The following is a 22,801-nucleotide window of genomic DNA, read 5'->3' as shown; positions in this document are numbered from 1 at the left end:
GAACTAAAGCCGGTAGTGGAGGAAAGGGACTTGGGTATTACACTTGAATAAGAAGTGTTACTTATTCAAGGTAGTGCAATATGTGGTCAGACATGAAGTTCTCCTAGCCTTGTAGACTGGTCGCATGGAAGGCCCAAGGTGCGCTAACGATGATTTATCGAACATTTTCTGGTGGTAGAAATAAGGACATCGTAATCCCTGCAATACATAACTTGTTGTGAAGGTAGTCACAATATGAGATGCAATTAAATCGATCCCATTCATTGCAATATGCTATTATGAACAAAGACTGGTGTGTATTTCACCAAATGTTCTATAGTAATTGAATTTTTCCATATATGGGTAACAAAGCCAATATATCACCCATATGTAGAAAAATTAAATTACTATAGAACATTTGGTGAAATACACACCATCCTTTGTTCATAATAGCAAATTGCAATGAATGGGATCGATTTAATTGTATCTCATATTGTGACTACCTTCACAACAAGTTACAATGTTATTGCATTACTTCGAATAAGTAACGTTTCTCCAATGAGAAGACTATTGTTACTTATCCTCGGCGGATACCACCATCCAGACAGCAACATTTCAAGGCTTGTTGGCCTATCGTCGGTGGGTAGTGGTATTTGCTGAGAATAAGTAACAATAGTCTTCTCCATTGGAGAAGTGTTACTTATTCAAGGTAGTGCAATACATGGTAACTTGTTGTGAAGATAGTCACAATATGAGATACAATTAAATCAATGCTATTCATAGTGTATTATGCCTTGTGCATTTATTTACTTAGTAAATAAATATTGTGGAGTTATACTTCATAACTGGGTTGGCATGATTGCAACACCAGGGTACCTGCCCACCCACTGATGATAGGTCAACAAGCCTTTAAATGGTGCCATCTGGATGGTGGTATCCGCTGAGAATAAGTAACAGTAGTCTTCTCCATTGGAGAACATTACTTCTTTGAGGTAGTGCAATACATGGTAACTTGTTGTGAAGGTAGTCAAAATATGAGATAATTAAATCGATGCCATTCATTGCAATTTGCTATTATGAACAAAGAATGATGTATATTTCACTGAAATATTCTATAGTAAATTCCCAATTCATAATGTATTATGCCTTGTGCATTTATTTACTTAGGAAAAATTCAATGGAAAAGTTGGGTGAAACTCAAGCAGTTGATCTGATATTTTCAAGGCATTTTCCAAAACATCATGTTTTGCATGATTTTTTTCTAGACAAGCTCCCATCATATAGATTGTGAATTGTTTTTTTTTTTTGCACCTGGATATCCAGTTTTTTTTCTGACCACTCTGACTGTTGATAGATGGCTGTCTTCTAACTTTTCATTAATACTGGTGTTCCCCAAGATTCAGCTCTTTTCTTCTTGTATAATAACAACTTTCTACTGATTCTAAATCCTATCCATAACTTTCCTAATGATAGCACACTGCGTCCCACCTTCCATTTTTCAAATATCCACAACCTGTCTTATGGATCGCTGATACTGCTGATACCTAATGCTCATGTCTATTTACTATCCTAATTCTCCTGTCTAGAAATCTGAGTGTAATTTTTGATAACACATAGGATTTCTGGACAAGATCACTTTCTCTATTAACGATTATCCTGATTTCTTCTCTCTCTTGGCATATGCACATTGCAAATTTTCCATCCTCTGAATCAAAAAAGAACTGTCTTTTCTTTTTTGTTTTTGGCATTTCTTTTCTTCTAAACAACAACTCTGTACAAATCTAAAATCCATCCAATCGTGGAAATTTTTTTCCATATCTGGGTGATGGTGCCGAACACTTCTTGAAGTTCTAGGCTCTATTCAAAAGAGGATAGTTGGGTTAGTTAATGCCCTATTTCTTACAAAGTCTCTCTCCAATCTCTGTCTAATAGACATTAATTTTCTGGTGCATTATTTTTCTATAAATACTTCTGCAGGTGCTATTCATCTCAATTTGCACACACAAGTCTAAACACGTGTCCCAATCAGTCAGCATCCATTCAGCATCCAACTCAAAACTCACGGAACCAACTTTTCCTTCTTTCTCATTTATTCTTTCTATTTCTGTGTGTTGGTACAACCTTCCTTTAAATGTATTTCCCAAAAGTTATAGTTTACAGAAATTAAAGTCTAATGTCAACTAGTATCTTCTGTCTTCTCATCATTTTAACTCATGCATGTTACTAAGTACTATAGGTTTTACTCTCATGTTTGAGGGTTTTAGAAAGAGAAAAAAAAAAATCATAAATTCACTATGTTACTGATTTATTGTTTTTGTGAAATATTTTGATTACTATTTTATTGTGATTATGAAAAACATTCAGCATCTGTGGAAGAGAAAAGATAAGGAGACATGCCTAACATTGTGAATTTATTTTTTCACAGCTCTGACTTCTGTTTTAATAAGAAATCTGGAAATCATCTAATAAAAAAATTTTCTAATACCCTCCTGGAAATCATTTAATAAAAATGATTTGTGACAATAAATGAACTTTTATTCAGCACCCATGGGATACATAGCTTTTGCTGGATTCTGGATTTTTTTTTTATCATGGTTGTTAAACTAGTTGATACTATAGCTAAAAATAATTTTTATTATTATTAAACACTACCCCACCATGAGGTAGTGAAATTAGAGCATATGTAACCCATTAGCAAGTATGTGCTCACTGGATGGTGGTGGGGGGGGGATGCTGTTCATCAGCAAGGTTGTCCACCAGGCTGTAATTTTAGTATTTTTTAAGAAAAGTAATTTTTTTTTATTATTTCTCAATTAAAAAAAATTCAACAATTGGCTGATCTGATTTGACCAGTTTGATTGGGTACTACACTGGTTACAAAGGAACTGGATACAAAAAATAATTTTGATACCACATATTTGGATTTCAGGAAGGGCTTTGATACTGTTACATGTAAGACTGCTGTACCAATTGTGACATTGATGGTTAAGTTGCTGCTATGGATAAAGGGATGGTTGAATGGGAGAAGACAGAGAGTGGTAATCAGTGGACACTGGTCTTTGTGCACTAATGTTATTAGTGTAGTCCCTCAGGGTTCAGTGCTGGGTCCATTGTTGTTTTCTATATTTATTAATGATATTGATGAAGGTACATCAGGCTTAATATCCAAGTCAGCAGATGATACAAAGATTGTTAATGACAATAATGATGGTATTCTAGTGCAAGGGGATCTAGAATGGTTAGAGAGATGGTCTGAGAAGTGACAACTGAAGTTTAACATTGACAAATGCAGAGTACTGCATATGGGTGCAGTAATCCCGGAATAATGTACCAACTGTGTGGTACTACAGTCAGAATAGTGGAGAATGAAAAAGACCTGGGGGTAATTGTGAAGTCGGGCAGCTCGGGCTGGGGTTTTCTCAATGATATATACAGGAAGTTTGCTATCAGGGATAAGGAGGTGATTATCTCTTTGTATAAGACAGTGGTCAGACCATACCATGAGTACTGCATACAGATCTGGAGGCCTCATTTTATGAAGCTGCTGGAATGAGTAAAGAGAAGTGCAACGAAATTGGTGAAGGGGACAAAGGGGTTGCTCTTACCAATAGAGGCTTCCATTCTGCAAATTTCAGCATCTGTAGTCTAGGCACCTGCGAGTTGATCTGATTGAGGTGTTTAAGGCTTTGAATGTGTTGAGCATGCTCCATGCTGATGGGATTATTCCTCTAGCTCAGATTACATACACAACTGTGGGGGCATAAATTCAAATCCAGGAAAGACAGTTGTAGAATAAATGTGTAGGAATTTGCCTTTAGCTGGCAAGTGGTTGATTGCTGGAACAAACTTCCATCTGTCATGGAAGTTCATAGCTTAAATAAATTTTAGGAAGAACTAGATAAACTTTTGGAGAGAATGGGTGGATGAAATGGGAAATGTGTGTTGGTTTTTTTTTTTTTTTTTGCTGATACTTATACTTTTTTTTTGCTGATCCATCACATGCCACTACTAATGCTAATGCTGATAATTTAATGAGGATTAGAATTTCGGGCCAAACTGAATTTAACAAGGACTAACTCTTCAGAAATAGTCATAGATTAATTGCAGTGAACAAACCACTTTAAACTGTCTATCATTATCAATCAAGTCATTTTCTAACTCCAAAGGCAATTCATGTTGCTTTGCTAATTATTTGAAATTATATTGACTGCTGAAATTCATAATTCTCTGTTACTGTTTCAATCAGCCACTAGTTTTCTAAAGATCACCGTGTATCAAATCACTTTGAAGAAGAAGAACTCTTTATTGCATACAAACGCACATGCCGTACACAATACCCTTCACGGCTAAAAGCCAGGGGTTAACTTCACTATGGCCATAAAATACTATAGGAATTCAATTCTAGAGGCATGAAGAGCTAGAGCATGAAACTGCATTTGATTTCCCCATATTTTTATGCCTCCTTTCAGTGTCAATTTAACCAAATGAAAAATTACACATACACATAGAGAGCAGTTCAGTTATTTAATTCCTCTTACAAACTCATTCCACTTCCTGTTACACACATTCAGTTTCTGCTGCATTACAGCCAATGCTGTAAGTTACTAATTTTAATATATGTGAAAATTGACAAGTTAGGTAATGATAGTTTTATTTTGTTTTCCATTGAAAAACAAAGTTTAGTTAATTAATTAAATGTTGATAGTATTCTACCCTGTAAAGTTGGAACAGCTGCAAAACCTTCCTGATTACACCCAATGATAGAATTCAATATGGTATCTCGCTAATTATTGAGTAGTTCAGAAATATCACCAATTATTAAGTAGTTCTGTTATGTAGGAGTTGTAAAACTTCATGTAATACTTTTTACACATAAAAGTTCACTTAAACAAATCACATTGTTTAGTGTTGTTCACATTTAACTCATTATGAATGACCTTTTTACTTCCACCTCACAACACGTTAAAACTCATTTAACTTCAGTACTTCTCGAGTCCTGTCTTGTTTCTTGCAGAAAAAGGATTTTGTTGATTGCGCACTCATCTTTAGCAGTATTCAGATTTTTATGCAAGAACATACCTATTGGAGATAACCCTAACTTTTAACCTTTCTTGGCATGAGCGTATCTCAAATATTGCTTTCTGTGCATAGAAGAAAACTGGCCTTTTCTTCTTGCTCAGCATTACTTTTCTTCAAAATGATGCTAATCCTATGCAGTTAAAAAGCAAACTGTACCATTAAAGAGAGCAGTTCAGTTATTTAATTCCTCTTACAAACTCACTCCACTTCCTGTTACACACATTCAGTTTCTGCTGCATTTCTTTTTTACAGATATTTTTATGGGGAGTGTCCTTAATTGGCATCTGTAATTTTACCTCTTTATTCCAAACAAATCCAAATACGTGCATCAAGTAATCAACACCCATTTACAGTTCATCTCCAACACAGTGCCACCAAATTAATTTTTCTTTTTCACTTTTTCTTTCTTTTTCCATTCTTTGGAACAACCTTTCGCCTTAATAATTATCCCCTGAAAATTATTAAGGCGAAATTATTCCCATCTACAGTATTTCTTAACCTTTTCATTGTTACAGCACACTTTTAAAGGTGCACACTACAATCACTATTATACTTATATGTACACAGCAGACTCTTGATTAACGGGGACACTTCAAGACTCCAAGTTTTAAAAAAAATAAATAAATAAACCAGAAATCATAAAATTCAAGTAATAACTAGAATAGGTATAAACAGATATTTTGCAAGTCGTAAATAAGCGACAAGATGTGCCGTTATAAGTCGTCGTTGGGAGATTAATGTGCCTGTTATCTTGTAACCCCCGCTGTCTTCACACCGGCCGCTTAAAAAAAATAAATAAAAATAAAAAGTGACCAAATGTTTAGTTTATTTTAGTGCGTCGTGGCGATTGTTGTGTTCGGTCGCACCGCAAAAAGACAAATTTTGTTTCGTTGTTTATGTCAGAGATGTTGAAATTTTTTTATAGTAAATATATATATATATATATATTTTTTTTTTTTTAGAAATCGCAAAAATGATGGGTAAACGCAAAAGAGTTGTGCTTTCAGTGAAACAAAGACTTGAAAACGGTGCATCCGTTAAATCTCTAATGAACCATGATAATGTTGGTGACCAAACCATACGCAACATTGTAAAAAATAAAGGGAAGTTACTCGATTTAAAATCAACATCGCAAAAAATAAAGGGAAACATCACATTGGACACACGAGTAGTACATGGTAAGTTTTTTATCTATCGCCATATTTTTTACATAGGTTGCTGAACATTTTTCGATACAGTAAGTCCCCGACTTACACAACTAGTGATTTACGTAAATTTGTTTTCACTCAATTTTTTTTTTTTAATTTATTTATTTAAATAAATAAATTTTTTTTTTTTTTTTTGTTGTTTAAAAATTTTAAACAACAAAAAAAAATAATAAGCAATCAATAACGACGATCACGGCACGCACAAATTGCACAAGCGAGATCGGAGTAACAAGCAAAAAAATAGGAAAGAAGAGAAGATTCTTACAATTATTTATGGGTTTTTTTTTTATATGACTGAAGATTTCAGTAAAGGGGACACATACTTCACTATAATAACGTAAAAACCAACAGAATTCCAGCTATCAGCATCATTGCAAATGCAATAAGATCGAGTTTACTACCCCTTTATAATAGATTGCGCTAACAGAAAAGAAAGCCCAATAAAACAGAAAGTGCAAATTGTTTTTATTGTTTTTTGTTGACCTCCAGAAATGTGCTTTAGTAAATGTGAGCTCGCACGGGGTGATAATAGTGAGTTTTTGCTTTAACCCTTTGAAGTTCTTTTCAGAAAAGTTAATTTTGACCGTTATCATGGTGCCGACTAAGAGAATGAGTGACAGCTGTACTAGTAAATCTACGAAGAAAAGGAAAGCGATAGATTTGGATCAGAAAATTAAACTAATAAGAATGTATGAAAATGGCCAAACATTAACAAGTAGCGCGCTGAATTCAGATTTGTCAATAATAATATAGTAGCAATATGTTACTAGTCATTCCCAAATTACATAAAACTCGAATAAGTAAGAAGTCCTGGAACGTATGTCGGGGACTTCTGTATTTTTGGATTAACCGGGAAATCGATTATCCAGGATTTGTGCTTTACCATCTATCCCGGAAAATCAAGAGTCTACTGTATATATATATATATATCATAAATAAAAATTATAAATAATATATATATATTATAATATTCATAATATATATATACATATATTCACAATCTGGAAGTTATTTCTGTTGAGTATATGTAATAATACACTTATTATTTGTTTTAAATGCTCTTAATGTTCTTTTTTGAACATGCATGAATTGCAGGAAATTTAAAAGAAAAGAAATTATTTAAAAGAATATACATGAAATTTAAAAGAAAATATGTAAAAAGTTAACATATTTAAATACAAAAACAAACAAGTATACATTTATAACATTTTAACCAGTGAGATGGTTGGGTTTGATGGGAGCACACAGTTTTTTAATCTGATGATTTTTTTGTGGATAGGCTTACTCTCAGCTCCTCTTCTACCGACTTTAGTCTCTCTCTCTCTTTTTTTTATTTTTTTTTATTTAATCTCGTTTAAAGCAGAAACCCCTGTTTTGCACAAGTAGGAAGTGGAAAATGGCAATAAAATTCTAATTGCCTTTTCAGAAATTCATGAATATTAATTTTTAATTTTGCTAATATACAAAATTTGCTACTGGGCTTGGAAATTTAGCAAAATTTGCTAAATATGCAGCGACTGGTCACTACGGATATCAGCCAATTCTTCTTCCTCTTGCAGATTAAGTTCGAATGTCGGATGGGTCTCTTACCCACAAATATCTTTTGGTATCAAGGGATGTGGAAAGTAAAGGACAATTTTTGTCTTTAATAGCTGTTTAACTTATTACATTACTTATTTTAGTACAATTCATTTTGGCAGTCAAGGGAAACATTTCTAAATTTTTTTCATTTACCTATTTTTCCCTATACCCAACTTTTCTTTAAAGGTGAACAGCTTGTCAGTAGAAGTGAGTAAATTTCCCTCTAGGCCTTGCATACTGATATTTAATTTATTAAGCTGTTTGAATAAATCTGCTAGGAAATCTAATTTACAGCACCAAATTTCATCACTTAAATAATCACAAAATTCTGATTGCTCCAGTGAAAAAAAAATATGAACACTTCTTCACGTAACTCATCCATACACATAAATACATTTCCTTGTGATAGCCACCGAATCTCAGTATGCATTCTTAAAGAGAAATGATCAGACTCCAGTCCCTGCATAATTTTCCAAAAATACGTATTTTTTGTGATCTAGTTTTGATATAATTGACCATTTTAACCACTTGATCAAGTACAAGTTTTAAATCAGGTACGACTGTCTTTGCTGCTAGAACTTCTCTGTTTGTAAAACAGTGTTGTAATATTTGAATTGTGTCATTTTACTAAGTTTACAAATTCTTTTAGTGCTCCTGTCATCGTGGTAGCACCTTCGTTACAAATGCCGACACACAACTTCCATAGCCGGGTGGGTAAAGTGCCTGCCTGGCAACCCAAAGGTCGCGGGTTCGAATCCCGCCTCGAGCTTGGATCAAAGTACTGCAAAAACCTTGGGAGGTGCATTATGGCCACAGAAGCCGATGCGCCAACAACAAAAAAAAAAAAAAAAAAAACTTCCATAATATATAAAGTAACCAGATCCTTAGCATTCCACTGCAGGACCTCTGGAGGGAGGGGGATTTTTTCAACTCCCCTAGAAACAATATACACTTTTTTTATATAAATTTTTTATATATAAAAAATATTCACATACAAAATACAAATTAAATACATTGACTTCTTTGAACTTATAAAATCTAAAATTTCTTAAAAAACAAAAAAAAAAAAAAATATATATATATATTTATATAGCGTATAGATACATATATGCAGCCACCCACGACTTATGTAAGGGTTGTGTTCCGCGGAACTACATAAGTTGAATTTTACATAAGTTGGAATTTCCCTAAATACTTGCGCAGCACTCGCAACTGTGCGTGCTGAATTTGATTGAAGCAAAAAAGAAGTGTTTGATGAACATGAAAATAGAATTATTTATTCAATTTTTTTATCTCATGTGCTACAAAAATTACAAAAATTTCAAAATTATAAAATTACAATTTTATAATTTAATAATTACGTCAGCAAGTTTTACCTTTCGAGCATCATTGCCAGAATTAACTCTCCAGCTGATAAGCACGCCGCTGAGGAAGTTGAGGGCTGTGGAGATTTAGAAGGGGGTTTTTCCAACACATCACAATTTCTCTGCAACTGCAGAATCGGCACTGGTGACTTCACTGCATACTGTAATTTTTTGGAAACCAGCACAATGTTTGAACCTATTAAACCACCCATTGCTTGCCACGAACTTGGCTTTAGGTTCGCCGTGCTTATCCTCAATATCTTAATAATTTCTTCTTGATTTTGCTTGAATGGCCATTAGACTCAGGGGCACTTGCTTCTGTATCTGATTTTGTATCCATATTATTAATAGCTTTTCCATCTTCGATATAGCACCTGAACGCTATTTTGTGATCACTGCTGAAGCAGTGAGACCTAATTCCGTGCAATAGATGACAAACTTTGTCCTGCTTCGTAATTCTTGATTAATCATCTTCATTTCTAAATCAATTTTGTTTTATTTCCTAGCACTGCTAGCACTTGCACTTTCCGTTGGTCCCTTTCCCTTCACCATTGTAATAAATAAATAGGAATGAAGAGAAGATTCTGAAAATTTATTTATTTTTTTTTTTTTTATGTGATTGAAGATTTCAGTGAAGGGGAACTCATTTCACCATAATGCTGTAATGTAAAAACCCACAGAATTCCAGTTGTCGGTATTATTGCAAATGCAATAAAGTCAACTTTACTACCCGTTTTTAATAGATTGCACTAACAGAAAAGCTCAATAAACCACAAAGTGCAAATTGTTTTATGGTAGTGACCTCCAGAAATGTGTTTTAGAAAAATATCACAAAGGCGTTCAAAATTGATTCTTATAATGGAACATACCACCCCAGGGGCTCACATCTAATGAGTATGAGCTTGGCATGCCTTCGTATCCAGCCCAGGACCCTTCCTGAGCTGGATATCATCGTTCTTCTCTTTCTTGTTGATTCCTTTCTACTTCTCTCTCTCTCTCTCTCTCTCTCTCTCTCTCTCTCTCTCTCTCTCTCTCTCTCTCTCTCTCTCTCTCTCTCTCTCTCTCACACACACACACACACACACACACACACACACACACACACACACACAGGGTAACTTGGGAATTTTTTTTGGCTAGTGCAGCATAAGCCTCAGACTTTCCTTGTACCTTATGATTAATAATAATAATAATAATATTTTTCTAATTTCCAGAAACACACAGCAGCACTTCACCAAGCCATAAGGAAGAGAGACAAACAGTATACCTCACTCAACCCAAGCAAGGAGTCCCCTCCCAACCAGCAGGAACAAATGAAGCTAGAAAGATGGGCAGAAAAGACACTACAATGATCTCCATCAAGATCACATAGATAAAATTGCTTCCAATGCATGGCTTATGAGCAGGATGCTCTTCCCAAAACTGAAAGATTCATGCTCGCCATACAAGACCAGGTAATCAACACCAGAAACTACAGAAAATACATCACCAAGGAGCTCGGAGTGTCCGATGACACATGTCTATGATGCCACCTGGCCTCAGAAATGATCCAGCACATCACCACAGGATGCAACGTGATCACCCAGACTGATTACACTCATAGACACGACCAGGTAGCCAGGATAATACATCAGAAGTTAGCAAAGAAATACCAGGTGATCGAAGAAAGTGTACTGTACTATAAGTACGAACCCCAGGCAGTACTAGAGACACCAACGCACAAGCTGTACTGGGACTGCCCCATAATAATGGATAAGACAATCCCACACAACAGACCGGACATAACCCTTGTGGACAAGAAGGAAAAGACTACCTATCTGATTGACACAGCAATACCCAATACTGGCAACCTGCAGAAAACCCATGTGAAAAAATCAGGAAGTACACAAACCTAAGACAGGAGATCAAAGAGATGTGGCATATGCAACAAGTTACGACCATCCCGATCATTGTGTCAACCACAGATATGGCGCCAAAGACCCTACATACCAGCCTAGCAGCAATAGGTCTCCCAGCGAACGCCTACAAGGAACTCCGGAAAGTCGCAATCCTGAACACTTTTAGGATAGTCAGGCAGTTCCTAAACCAACAGTAACACCAGACATAACTGCAACCACCCTGTGTACTTGGTATCAATACTTGTCACGAGATGGAACCCCCAATCAGGGAGAAATAATATGAGTAATAATAATAAATAATATGATAACAATGAAAGTGTAGTGCAATTTCCATTATAAAAATGACCTTTTAGAGAGATAAATGGTTTAGTTATATAGCGAAATTTTCAACTTCTGAGGTCTTGGAACAAATTACCAAAAAAAAAAACAATGTGTTATTGGGTATATTTTCACAATACCTCCATTTATTCCTACAGGATGAAAAATACGTTTCCACGATTTTTTTAAGTTTGCACTGGCTGGGAAAAACTTAGGTAAAGTTGAATTTCCTTAAGTTGAGTATTACGTAAGCCGGGGAGTGCATATATATACAGCAATACCCCGCATAGCACTGATAATTGGTACCGAAACTATTCCGTGTTATGTGAAACCGTGCTGATTGAGGTATAATTATAATGGGTTTTAATTGACTGCGTACCAGAGAAACAGTCTATAAACAAATTATAATAAATCTATAAACAATTTGCACTTGATAGCCAATTAAAAAGATTTGAAATAAAAAAATTTGCAAAATTTTTTAATGAAAAGGTAACAGCGTTCAAGTCTTTGTAGCATCTAATCCCATTTTGTAAAATTTGCCGTATCTTGATGCTATGTTCAACATTCAGATCTCCATTCATAATCACCTCGCAGGCCATGTCACCCCCCCCCCCCCCCAAAAAAAAAAAACTTTCTCCAATCTTCTGTTGAAAATACTTTTGGTGCCACTGTTTTCCTCTTCTTCATATGCAGTTAGCTCATCAATTTCAAGGAAAGTTGCACCATCTAAGTCACTTGCATGCGAGTCAATGCAGTCACATACACTGAGTGTCCAAAGTTTCAAAGTCTTTTCCAGTCTTCACAGTGTCTTCAGCAGTTGTCTGAACTTGTGATTTAAAACCAGTGAAACCATTTACCAAATGGGGAAAACATGCTGCCAAAAAAATGCATGTTGTTGGCAGTGATTTCTAGCCAAGATGCAGATATATATTTTTGATCGTATTTAAAGGGGTAAAAAAAATGTGAAATGAAAAGTTTGAAAAGTTGTCATGTCTTTTCAAAAACAAGAGGAAATTAAGAATACTGAACACTGCTGCATGTTGCAGCTGACTGCCTGAGGGGAGCTATTGTCACATGCGCATGTGAGAGGGTGCCTCCCTAGCCAGGTGGGAAGGAGCAGCAGTGCGTAGCACACGCTTCTTGATTAGACCGGAGTTCGAGCCCGTCACCACCAAATACGGAGGATGCAGAAAGGTCAGGTAATGACCACCGCATATCCCAGAGCAATATGGCCTTAGTTGCTAATGCTCCTAAAAACCAAATAACAAACATTACAAACAAACAAGCGCATGTGAGACAATAGAGTTGGCACCGCAGCATATATGAACCATACCTAGGCTATGACAACACAGCATATATATAGAGTAAGTGTCTAGGCTATTGAATGAGTTTTAATATGTACAGTAAATTCTCGACTTAAACTTAATTGAAAACCGTGTTATAGTGAAACTTGTGATGTTTGAAGCAGTGCTAAGCGAGGTATTGCTGTGTGTGTGTATATATATATATATATATATTTTTTTTTTTCCCTCCCACACAGAAAGGCTGAAATTCAGTATACGGTACCCTTCGTGGTATGCTATGTAATAAACAGAAGGTTGCGTGAACGATGTGAACTGAGAAAAATAATTGTAAGTAAAAGGGAAAGAAAAAAACACTTATTAGAGGGGTCATGTTTTTAATTGATTTTCATTTTTATTTAGTGGAAAAGGGTTAGGTTTTTTCTGTGAAATATTAATAAAAATATATACTTATTTTAACAATAAAAACAAGAGAAATTAAATATATTTTCCACTGAGTGAATTTTTCTTAATAATTCTTCATTATTTGCTATTTTTTCATAAAATTCTTTACAAGAATTAGCAAAATTGCACTTAATTTGTAGTATTGCTTCCAGTGTTTCTGCAGCCAGTTGTGTTTTTGTTGACATCCACAACTTATTTACTACCGAAAAAACTCTTTCTGTCATACTATTGGTTCCCGGCAAACATAATGCAAAAGATTTCCATTGTGTTTGCCATTAAGTGTGAAGGCTACATGTCCAATCCGGAACAGTTTGCAATGTGGGGCAAACGACTGAAATCCGGGACGTCTGGTCACTTTAATAATATACCACACTTTAGTAAATAATATACCACACTTTATCCACTACTTCGAAAATATCTTGACCGGTTGTTCTTTCAGTAAGTTCTTTAAAACAAAAAAAAATGGTTAAAGAATTGTCGTTTTCGATAAACCTAACAAATGCTATTAATTGGGCTTTCCTGCTAATATCTGTAGAAAACTTGCAATGCAAACAGTCACCAACATATTAATAACACATTATTAATATGTTGAACAACTTGTTCTTCAGTATCATCGGACATTTCTTTTATACACCAGCTAATTGTGCTGTTCGAAAATGGTACTGTCATTATTTTTTTTTTTTCTCCAGCTTCCTCTCCCAAAATACTTTTCCTGATTACCCAACATGCTGGTAAAATCAGACTTTCTGCAATCAGGTGAGATTCCTCTCTTTTTTTTCAGTTCGGCTACTAAATAGCTGGCTTCTTGAACTTTATCAGATATTTTAGACATACTATAAAATTCTATACTGTGTTTTGTAGTAGAGGCCTGCAGTCTTTTAAAATATCCCATAGTTTTGGACGATAAATTCTCATGTTTCGTAGAAAAATGATGCTGCAATTTACTCAGCACCATTGATTCATTTGACAATTTTAAACCACATACCAGACATAAAGGCAGAGAACAATCTTGGGTACTAGTATATGAAAATCCCATCGTCACATAGTCATCATCATATTTACAACAACTTGTTTTCTTCTTTTTTGATGTTTGTTCGTTTTTGTCATTTTCTCCAAGCTCCTTATCAGTTTGGCTCTTCTGATTTCCTTGCACTAAAAATTGTATCATCGCTAATAATTTCGAAAAAAATTATAGTTACTTCTAGAATGTACTAATACAGTTAATTTAAAATACCTGTTCTATACGAATTAACTGAATATAATGTTTTAGAGAAAAACACAAAGGAAATTTCTTACTATGCTGCTTACAAGTTACACATATACAACTGCAGGGTGCTTGGGAGAGTCTCTCAAGTGATAAGAATTACTGAATAAAGGTGAACAGATCTACTACTAGGAAGCAAAATGTGACTTTGCACTGACCACTGGAAGGGGCTGGGATCGGTGCTTCATAAATAAACAAATTTTTTATTTGAATTAATTTTAATTATAAAACTTGGATTTATTAATTTTTTTTATTTGCGTTTTCTGTGTGCACACCTGAAGCATACTCACAGCACACAGGTTGAGAAACACTACAATAATATATACTCTTAAATCTAGTAACCTTTTGGAATACCATAAAAAAGTCAACTATGTAGTTACTCTATTTGAATAATTAGAAGAAAAACTTTCTTATTATTAACATCTAAACCCCTTCTGATGCTTTACCAAATTTCGTTCATTATTATTTTTCTCTATTTTTTATTTATTTATTTTTTGTTCTATAACCTGTAAGGCTGTTTTTGAGAATTATAGCCATTTATATTCAAAATTTGTGATCATATAATTTATTTCAGATGATCATTATTCTAGAAAACACAAAAAGAAATCTAAGAGGAAAGAAAAAAAGCATACTTCACACACAGTAAGCCCATAATATATTGCATGCTTTTGTACAGCTTGTATAAAATTAAGTTGTATATATAAATATGTATATACGTATACAAAGTATAGACATACCAACCTGTAAACATCAGAACTGAGTTCCACTTGGCTTTTTAATTCATTGCCACTCTTCTGTACTCTGTATCTAGTCATAATTTTTATTCTTATTTTTGTTTTTGATAGTGCCAAGGGTTACTCAGTTTGTTTCATTTATTTATTTTATTTATATACATTTGATGAAAATGTAATAAAGTTTATTTTGTATAGAAAATTCGTAAATGTTTTAACTAAAACATTGATGAAAGCCCATCCACTGTCACGTATATAATGTAGTTTTAATGAAGATATCATAAAAGTTTTTTTTATGAAAATTTGAATAGGGCTTAACTTGGAACATCAAATTAAGTTTTAATGTGGCATACATTATACATTTTATAACAGTCCATGAGAAAATAGTCTCAGCTCAGAAATAAATTTTTTTCTTATATTTAAAATACGGGATCTGACTGAAATTGCTATTAAAAGTCCTATTGAATTCCTAACTTAGAAATAAATTTTTCACCTATATTTAAAATATGGGATCTGAATGAAATTGCATAAAGAGTTGGTTTCAAGTTTCACTTGAAATTTATTTCCAGTTAAGGAGGACCTATCATTTGAATAATATACTTTTCTAACTTTTTGTGGCATGATGCATTTATTCAGCTAAGTTCTTTTTAAACAACAGTTGTTACCTTTGTTTGGAAGGCCCTTCATTTGCTTCATTTCACAGGATTTGTTTTCTTACGGCTAAATGTTTATTGAACAAATTTCGTAGTTTAACATTGACCACAATTCATTTCTTAACCTTTCCCTTTTACATAATTGTAAGTAAAAGGGAAAGAAAAAAACACTGGAATTCATTTCTTAAAATATTTCATCTCATATTATGACTACATAATATGTAATATTCGTTATTACACCTGCAGAATTTTAAAAATAAATTATCTCCCCTTAATTACAGGTCGACCATCACTAATCAGGCCACCAGTAATCTGGTTCCACTGCTAATTCGGACATAATTTCCGCGGACGTAATTTCAAATTTCCCGGGTTGGCGCACCGACCTGCCGCTACTGTTTTGGTGGTGTTGGTTGCATCAGCTGTTGGTGCAAACTCATAAACACTGGCAAGCCATTCCCACTTGTTTTTCTGCATTTATTATAGCCTGCTCACATTTAGCCCCAGCCATGGTACCAATGCATAAAGTAAGTGCCTCTTGTGGTGTAAAGCACAAACACTGTACATTGTCCATAACAGATAAAGTTGGACTTCTGAAAAAACTTGACAGCGGTGTGTCTGTGAGAATTTTAACTCTGCTTAATTGTAAATTCCAGCAATTTCTCTCAGTTCCTCTTATTTTAGTAATTTTCTTTTAGCCATTCCTTTTTAGATTTTTTTTTTACAACACGCTTGTACAAACTTGTGGAAAAACACAACACAATATGATGGATAATACAGCGTGCTGATGAACTTGTTTTCACAAAATCTCTAACAATTCTGACAAACTTATTGCGACATTTGAGAGTTTATTTTATCGCAATTAGTTTTATTGCACCACTCGCCGCACATGCAATAAACTAATCACAAACGACCTTCATATGTATGCCATAATAGTGTCACATATATGTGGCCAACACGGCTTCTCAAGATTTAACCTACTGGGCCACGTATGTGTGACATAAAAAAAGACACTTTTTTTTTTTTTTTTTTTTTTGATATTTTAAGCGAAAAAAATGACAACACAGACATTACAATATTTATTTTAGAATTATTAATCAAATTATTTGCTAAATATTTTTTGGCCCCTGGGCAATTTTTTTCTTAAACTAGCTTGGCAGTCAACGTGTTAAAGGTAGGAGTAGGATGAGGTGGTTAGTTGTTGTGTAAACTGTATGTGCTAAAATAACCACCAGTGATCCGGCAAACTCACTAATCTGGCACCCCATAGGTCCCAACACTGCCGGATTAGTGACGGTCGACCTGTATATGTTTTTCATTGCATTCTTGTAATTTTCTTGTCCTTGAAATGTAGCAAAAGAAGAGTGAATACAATTCTGTATTTTCTTCTAATGTCAGATAATGATGTATGAGTGTAAAATATATAAGAAACAGGTACACCAGCCTGAACTAGAAGAATCTGCTTATACATGTATTGCATTCTTGTAATTTTCTTGTCCTTGAAATGTAGCAAAAGAAGAGTGAATACAATTCTGTATTTTCTTCTAATATATAAGAAACAGGTACACCAGCCTGAACTAGAAGAATCTGCTTGAAGCAATAAGGCTGTAGGAAGAAATAGTTTACAAGAAGGTGATAACTTTCTTGAACCCAAGTCAACTTCTGAATATTTCTTATGAATATACTCCCATTGTCACCAGTGGGAGGGTGCATGATATGTGCTGATACTCTGTTTTTGTATTTGAATGAAAGTAAATTGTAAAAGATTCCTTAATATCTCTCCTTTTTGAAGAGATTTAGTAAAAGTGATCTTTTCCCCATGCACGTATAGCAGTTTCAGACTTGTTTTTATAATATTTGAGGTCTCTCTTGTGCCCCTTCAGGCCTTGTTTATTATCTTCAGTAACTTTGTTTGATAGCTTTTTTTTATATGGATACAATAAGGTATATGTAAGGGCTCACTGATGAACATGTTATCTTTATAACAAAAGATAGTGCTAGTGTACATGAGGGGATATCCAAAAGTTCACAGCCTCATTATGAAGGTAGTTGTTTATTTTTTCAAGATAGTCTCCTCAGAGTTGCGTACACACACTTGTTCTAGTAGTGCTGCAATGCAGTTATTTCAATGTTTAAACCTTAAAAAAGAAAAAAATGTCTACATGGCTGATATTAACTCCTTCATTTGTGTTGAATTTTTGTCTAACCAAGTGAGATGTAAGTTTTGGAAACAAAAAAATTTGACAATGCCAGATCTGGTGATAAAATGGGTGTGGCAGCAGTCTGTATCCATGCTAATGTGTTTCAGTCACTGCCAGTGCTGATGTATGTTAGCAGGAGCTTGTCTTGGTTAACCAGCACAGCTTTTGCTAGCATTTCTTTTCTTTTAGACTTAATAATTAACAATAGGCCAGCATAACATACTCCTGTTCTAGTTTTGACCTGTTGGTTGTTATTCCTTTGGAATTCCAAAAGATTTCTGCCATCACTTTTCTAGCTGATGGAACTGTTTTTCTTTCTTTGGAGGTGTTAAACTTAGATTTTCATTTTCTGGACTACCGTTTTGAACTCAAGATGACAGTGGCAGATTCATGGTTACAAATATTGCCAAAAAAATTTTCCAGATCTGCTTTGTAATGTGCTAATTCAGTGAGGTCTTTTGCCAGTCACATTTTTTGTCACGTGTCAAAAGCCATCAGATCCATCTTGCAGAAAGCTTTGATAAAACCAGTTCCTTTCTCAGAATGTTTTGTGGATTGATAATTACCAGTCTGTCCTCACTGTATCATGTATTTTGCATTGATGTTTCTTGGCCGTTAGCCATTGTTAATCTTCATCTTTGGGACTTTCTCTCCTCCCCATTTGAATTTTTCTGCCCATTTTTTCACTGTGGTATATTTGTATCATATAAACATGGATTTCTTTTGACATTACACAGGTATCTCATGATTGCATGATGTTCAAATTTGTCCATTATCTGAAAAAAAAACTCACTTCAGTGGGTTCTCAAGAGTAAAATATAATAAAGTGAATTTAACTTATGACCCTGCATTTTTGAAAAATACAGTAGAACCTAATAAGTCATCCTCAGGGACATAGCACAATTTGAATTTTTGATTTTTTTTTTTTTTTTCTTTTTAAGGTTATGTCTGTCCATAGCCTGAGTATTCGGAGGTCACTCTTATTTTTATTGGATAATATAGTAGCTCTGATCCTTCTAATCTCCACAGAGCAACATTTGCCAGCATTAAGCCAATGTTAACCTATACTGCTGAATTGGTCCAGTGGATACTTGCTTAAGAAATATGAGTTAGTGATTCAAATGCTGCTTATGGTATTGATGTTGTCATTGTCCAATTTTTTTTTATTATGAAATATAAATAGTGCAGTATGATTCAGCAATCAAGTCACCTTAAAAACTAAATGCATGCCAATGTACTATTTTAAGACTATACTGTGACTAGTATTGAATGTCTCAACAGAATGAATGAATGAATGATTTTATAGCCTACAAATACAGTGAAATGCTGGTTAATGCTGTCACCAGTTATTGTTGTCAGCCACTTATTGTAATCAAAAATGAAAACTTGGAACTATTTGTATTATAATGTATGTAAATTCTGCTGCTTTATGTGATCATTCTGCTGTTTATTGTTGTCATTTTTCATTTCAGTTATGAGAAATGTCTTCCACCTAAAATTGTGTATAAGTCAGAAATTTGTCAATTATTTTCAACCCTGACCATGCTAAATGACGTTTACAATTTCTGCCCATGTCATATGAAAGTGGTAACTTCTAATCCCTGCCATATGTCTGTAGCCGTTAGGAAAAGCAGAAGAGGGCTTGTAAACAAATCAAATGAACAATCAAGAAAATAATGCTTTTGCTATCAGGTTGGGGAAAGGAGCAATCTAATCCACTGTTGTCAAGTTTTACAACTATGTACGACAAGTTATTGGTGTTTAATTACACTGTCCAAACATTCAACATTTTCTCACACGATCACACTGTGTATGTGCAGTACTGTATCCACTGTTTACTTTCTGTGAATAGACTTCAGTTTAATTTGCAAATAATTGAACTGTGATTTATTTTTTCTTAGATTAGAAGTGTCACAGAAATGTGGAGATTTAAGTTTGAATTTAAAAATAACAAAATTCTAAGTGCTTATGATGCCTTTCCTAAGTGTAAAAGTGTAAAGTATTTGATGTCTAGCGTCACCAGGGGTTCCCCCATCTCCATGTTGTATGCATTGTAGGTTTAGCACAGAGGTCTGTGAAAACCAGAGATTTACAAAAAGTATATGGGCAGTGTCCTGTTGTGTAATGTCATGGTATGTTGTATCTCTGACCATTTAGTCGTTGGGCCCCTAGCGGGAACCCCCGTTGCCCACACGTTCCCCATGGAGGGAGGTCAGGGTACCCAGTAGATTTATATTCAGCACTCTGGCAGGCCCTGCCACCGTTTCCATTGATTTCAGTGATTAGGACCTTAAAAAAAAAAATTTAAAAAAAATGCGTGTGACATCGCTTTACTAGAACTACGCCGAGAGGGTTAAAAGATTGATTCGAATTTTGATATCGAGTTAAACTTGGACTGAGGGCTGACATACACAGTTACAAAAGTTAGAGTGGGTGGGAAGGTTGAAGAGTTGAAGAGTGGAGGGGATAGCCAGAAGTATGGGGAAATAGGGAAGACATCCCCAAGTTGAGCAGTGGATATGACCCACCAGAGAGAGGATAGGGTAGCAGGGGGGGACGATGCGACATGTCTCACCCCCTACCAGGGAGAAGAGTTAAACACTCAGAAGCTGCATTAAAACTTGATGTTTCACAGCCTTTTCTGTGTAAACTTTTAAAGAACAGAAATTCACATGAATTAGGAGTGGCTGAGAATGATAATCCGGACAGGAAAAGAAAAAGATGTGAAAAGAATGAACTTATGGAAGATGTGCTTCTGGGATGGCTCACAAATGCAAGATTAAAAAGTGCTTCTATCACTAAAAAATATCCTATGCGAAAAGGTGAATGAATTTGCAGATGAACTCGATGTAAATGATTTTAAACGTGCAGGTGGAGGGAGAAACGCAGTATTGTGTACAAAAAACTTCATGGAGAAAAATCGGACTCGGATACAGCTCCGGCATAAAAGTGGATGAAAAATGTCTTGCCTAATTTATTGGAACAATTTACCCCTGACTATATTTTAAACACCAATGAAACGTGTTTATTTTTGAGCAATGCCTGAGCATACTTTATTATTCAGAAATGATTATTCGACAGCTGGGAAAAAAAAGCAGAAAGAAAGAGTAACTACTAGTTATGTGCAGTACAGTAGACTTTCAGAATAACGATGCCTGTGGGTATTCAGTGTTCCGTTATTTAGATTTTTCCGATATCTAGAAAGTTTTATTTTTAATATATTTAATGCAGAAGTAATGAGGCTAAATAAGAAATAGAGAGATTAAGAATGTGATTTTATTAACTGCACATAAAATATCGTCACCATCCTCCCCACACCGGATAGAAACAAGCCCGTTTCGAATCCCATCGATGACACAAGGAACTTTTAGGGGCTTTTTTCACTCCGTGGCTGAGTTAGTTGGTCTCAGGCATAGATAACAAGGTTTTTGTCTCAGAAACTTGGGTTTTTCGTCAAACAAAACAGGCAAATCGACCAAAGAACAGACATTATACACATGAGTATATGTAAGAAATCACTGGGTGACCCTAATGTAATAGTTTGGATTATATCAAGTTTGTCATTAATCTTTAATGTTGTTCTTCTTTTCTTCTCTGTGTGAAGTTTAACTTTAGGAGCCATGGTGAGGGGTTTTTAATTTAAAATAAATGTTAAAAAGTGGTATAATCTGTAATATCTGCAGAATTCACTTTCAAAATGGTGAACTAAACAAATACAGTAATCACTTGCCTTACTGTTTTCTGTTTTACGTCACTAAAACACATCTGCGCTGTATGCAAACATCCGATCTCAATGTGCCATTATCTCGAATGTGCCATTATTTTGACAGTCTACCGTAATATAACAGGCATAAAAAAAAGAGCTTTTTCTAATTGGAAAAGTAAGCATCCACATGTCTTCCGAGGGACTAAAAACCCTACCAGTTGAATATAAGAGCAACTCAAATTATCATTGATTTTCTGAAGGAATGGGACAAATAATTATAGCAAGTCGCTAAAAAAAATGCACTTACCCTAGATAACTGAAACTCATCCGAATATGCAGTTGAACAACATAAAACTCTTATTTCTTCCAGCAAATACAACATCCACAGTGCAACCTTTTGATCAAGGTATCATGAAGGTTTTTAAAACATTGTACTGGAATGCAATGCAATGCAACAAAAAATTATTACAGAAATTGAAGAAAGCAACAATGGTCAAACTAAGGACATAGTGTAAAGAATTGACTTATTAGATGCAGTGCATATGATAGCCAGTGCTTGGGTTTTAATTTCCAAACAAACAAGCAAAAACTGTTTTCATAAAGCTGGATTTATTTAGCCAGACATTGTGATAAATATTGAAGAATGTAATGCTGTCCAACGGAGTATACCAGTAATTCATTTAACATTACACAAAATTTCGACAAGTGGGTAAAAACTGACGAAAATCTTCCGACACTGATCTGTCAGTAGAGGATATATTCAATGGAATTATGCCAGATAAGCCTGTCACTGAGGAAAATTAAAATCTGATAACAAAGATATCGAGGTCCAGAGATTTAAGCCAACGACCAAAGAAATTGGGAAATCTTTTGAAGTTTTACGGAGTACATTAGAACTTAAGGGAGGAAAAAGTGGACTGCAAATTACTGTATAGGTTACAAGAATGTTTTGAAAATTTAACTGCTAAGGATTTAAAACAGTAGACATCAGAAAAATTTTTTAAACAGGTTGGTATGTTTATAATGTGTTTTCGTATTCATTTTTTTATTTTTTTTATTTTTTTATTTCCACGCTGA

General features: G+C 34.6%; 1 protein-coding gene across 4 annotated transcripts in view; it reads left to right on the top strand.

Moving 5' to 3' along the window:
- Prp40 (pre-mRNA processing factor 40) overlaps positions 1-22,801 on the top strand; it is a 434,121-nt gene that overhangs the window by 331,005 nt on the left and 80,315 nt on the right. For 2 of the 4 annotated variants that reach the window (XM_090383604.1, XM_090383603.1), the window contains exons 24-25: positions 6,021-6,236; positions 15,011-15,078. In XM_090383604.1, coding sequence (XP_090239730.1) covers positions 6,021-6,236; positions 15,011-15,078 — 284 coding nt within the window. The remainder of the gene's footprint in view (positions 1-6,020; positions 6,237-15,010; positions 15,079-22,801) is intronic. The other 2 variants (XM_090383606.1, XM_090383605.1) reach the window with 1 other exon arrangement.

This window comes from Mastigoproctus giganteus, chromosome 10, assembly GCF_048544385.1.
Source record: "Mastigoproctus giganteus isolate SK-2022 chromosome 10, ASM4854438v1, whole genome shotgun sequence".
Lineage (NCBI taxonomy): Eukaryota > Metazoa > Arthropoda > Arachnida > Uropygi > Thelyphonidae > Mastigoproctus > Mastigoproctus giganteus.
This window is presented reverse-complemented; position numbering and strand designations above follow the sequence as displayed.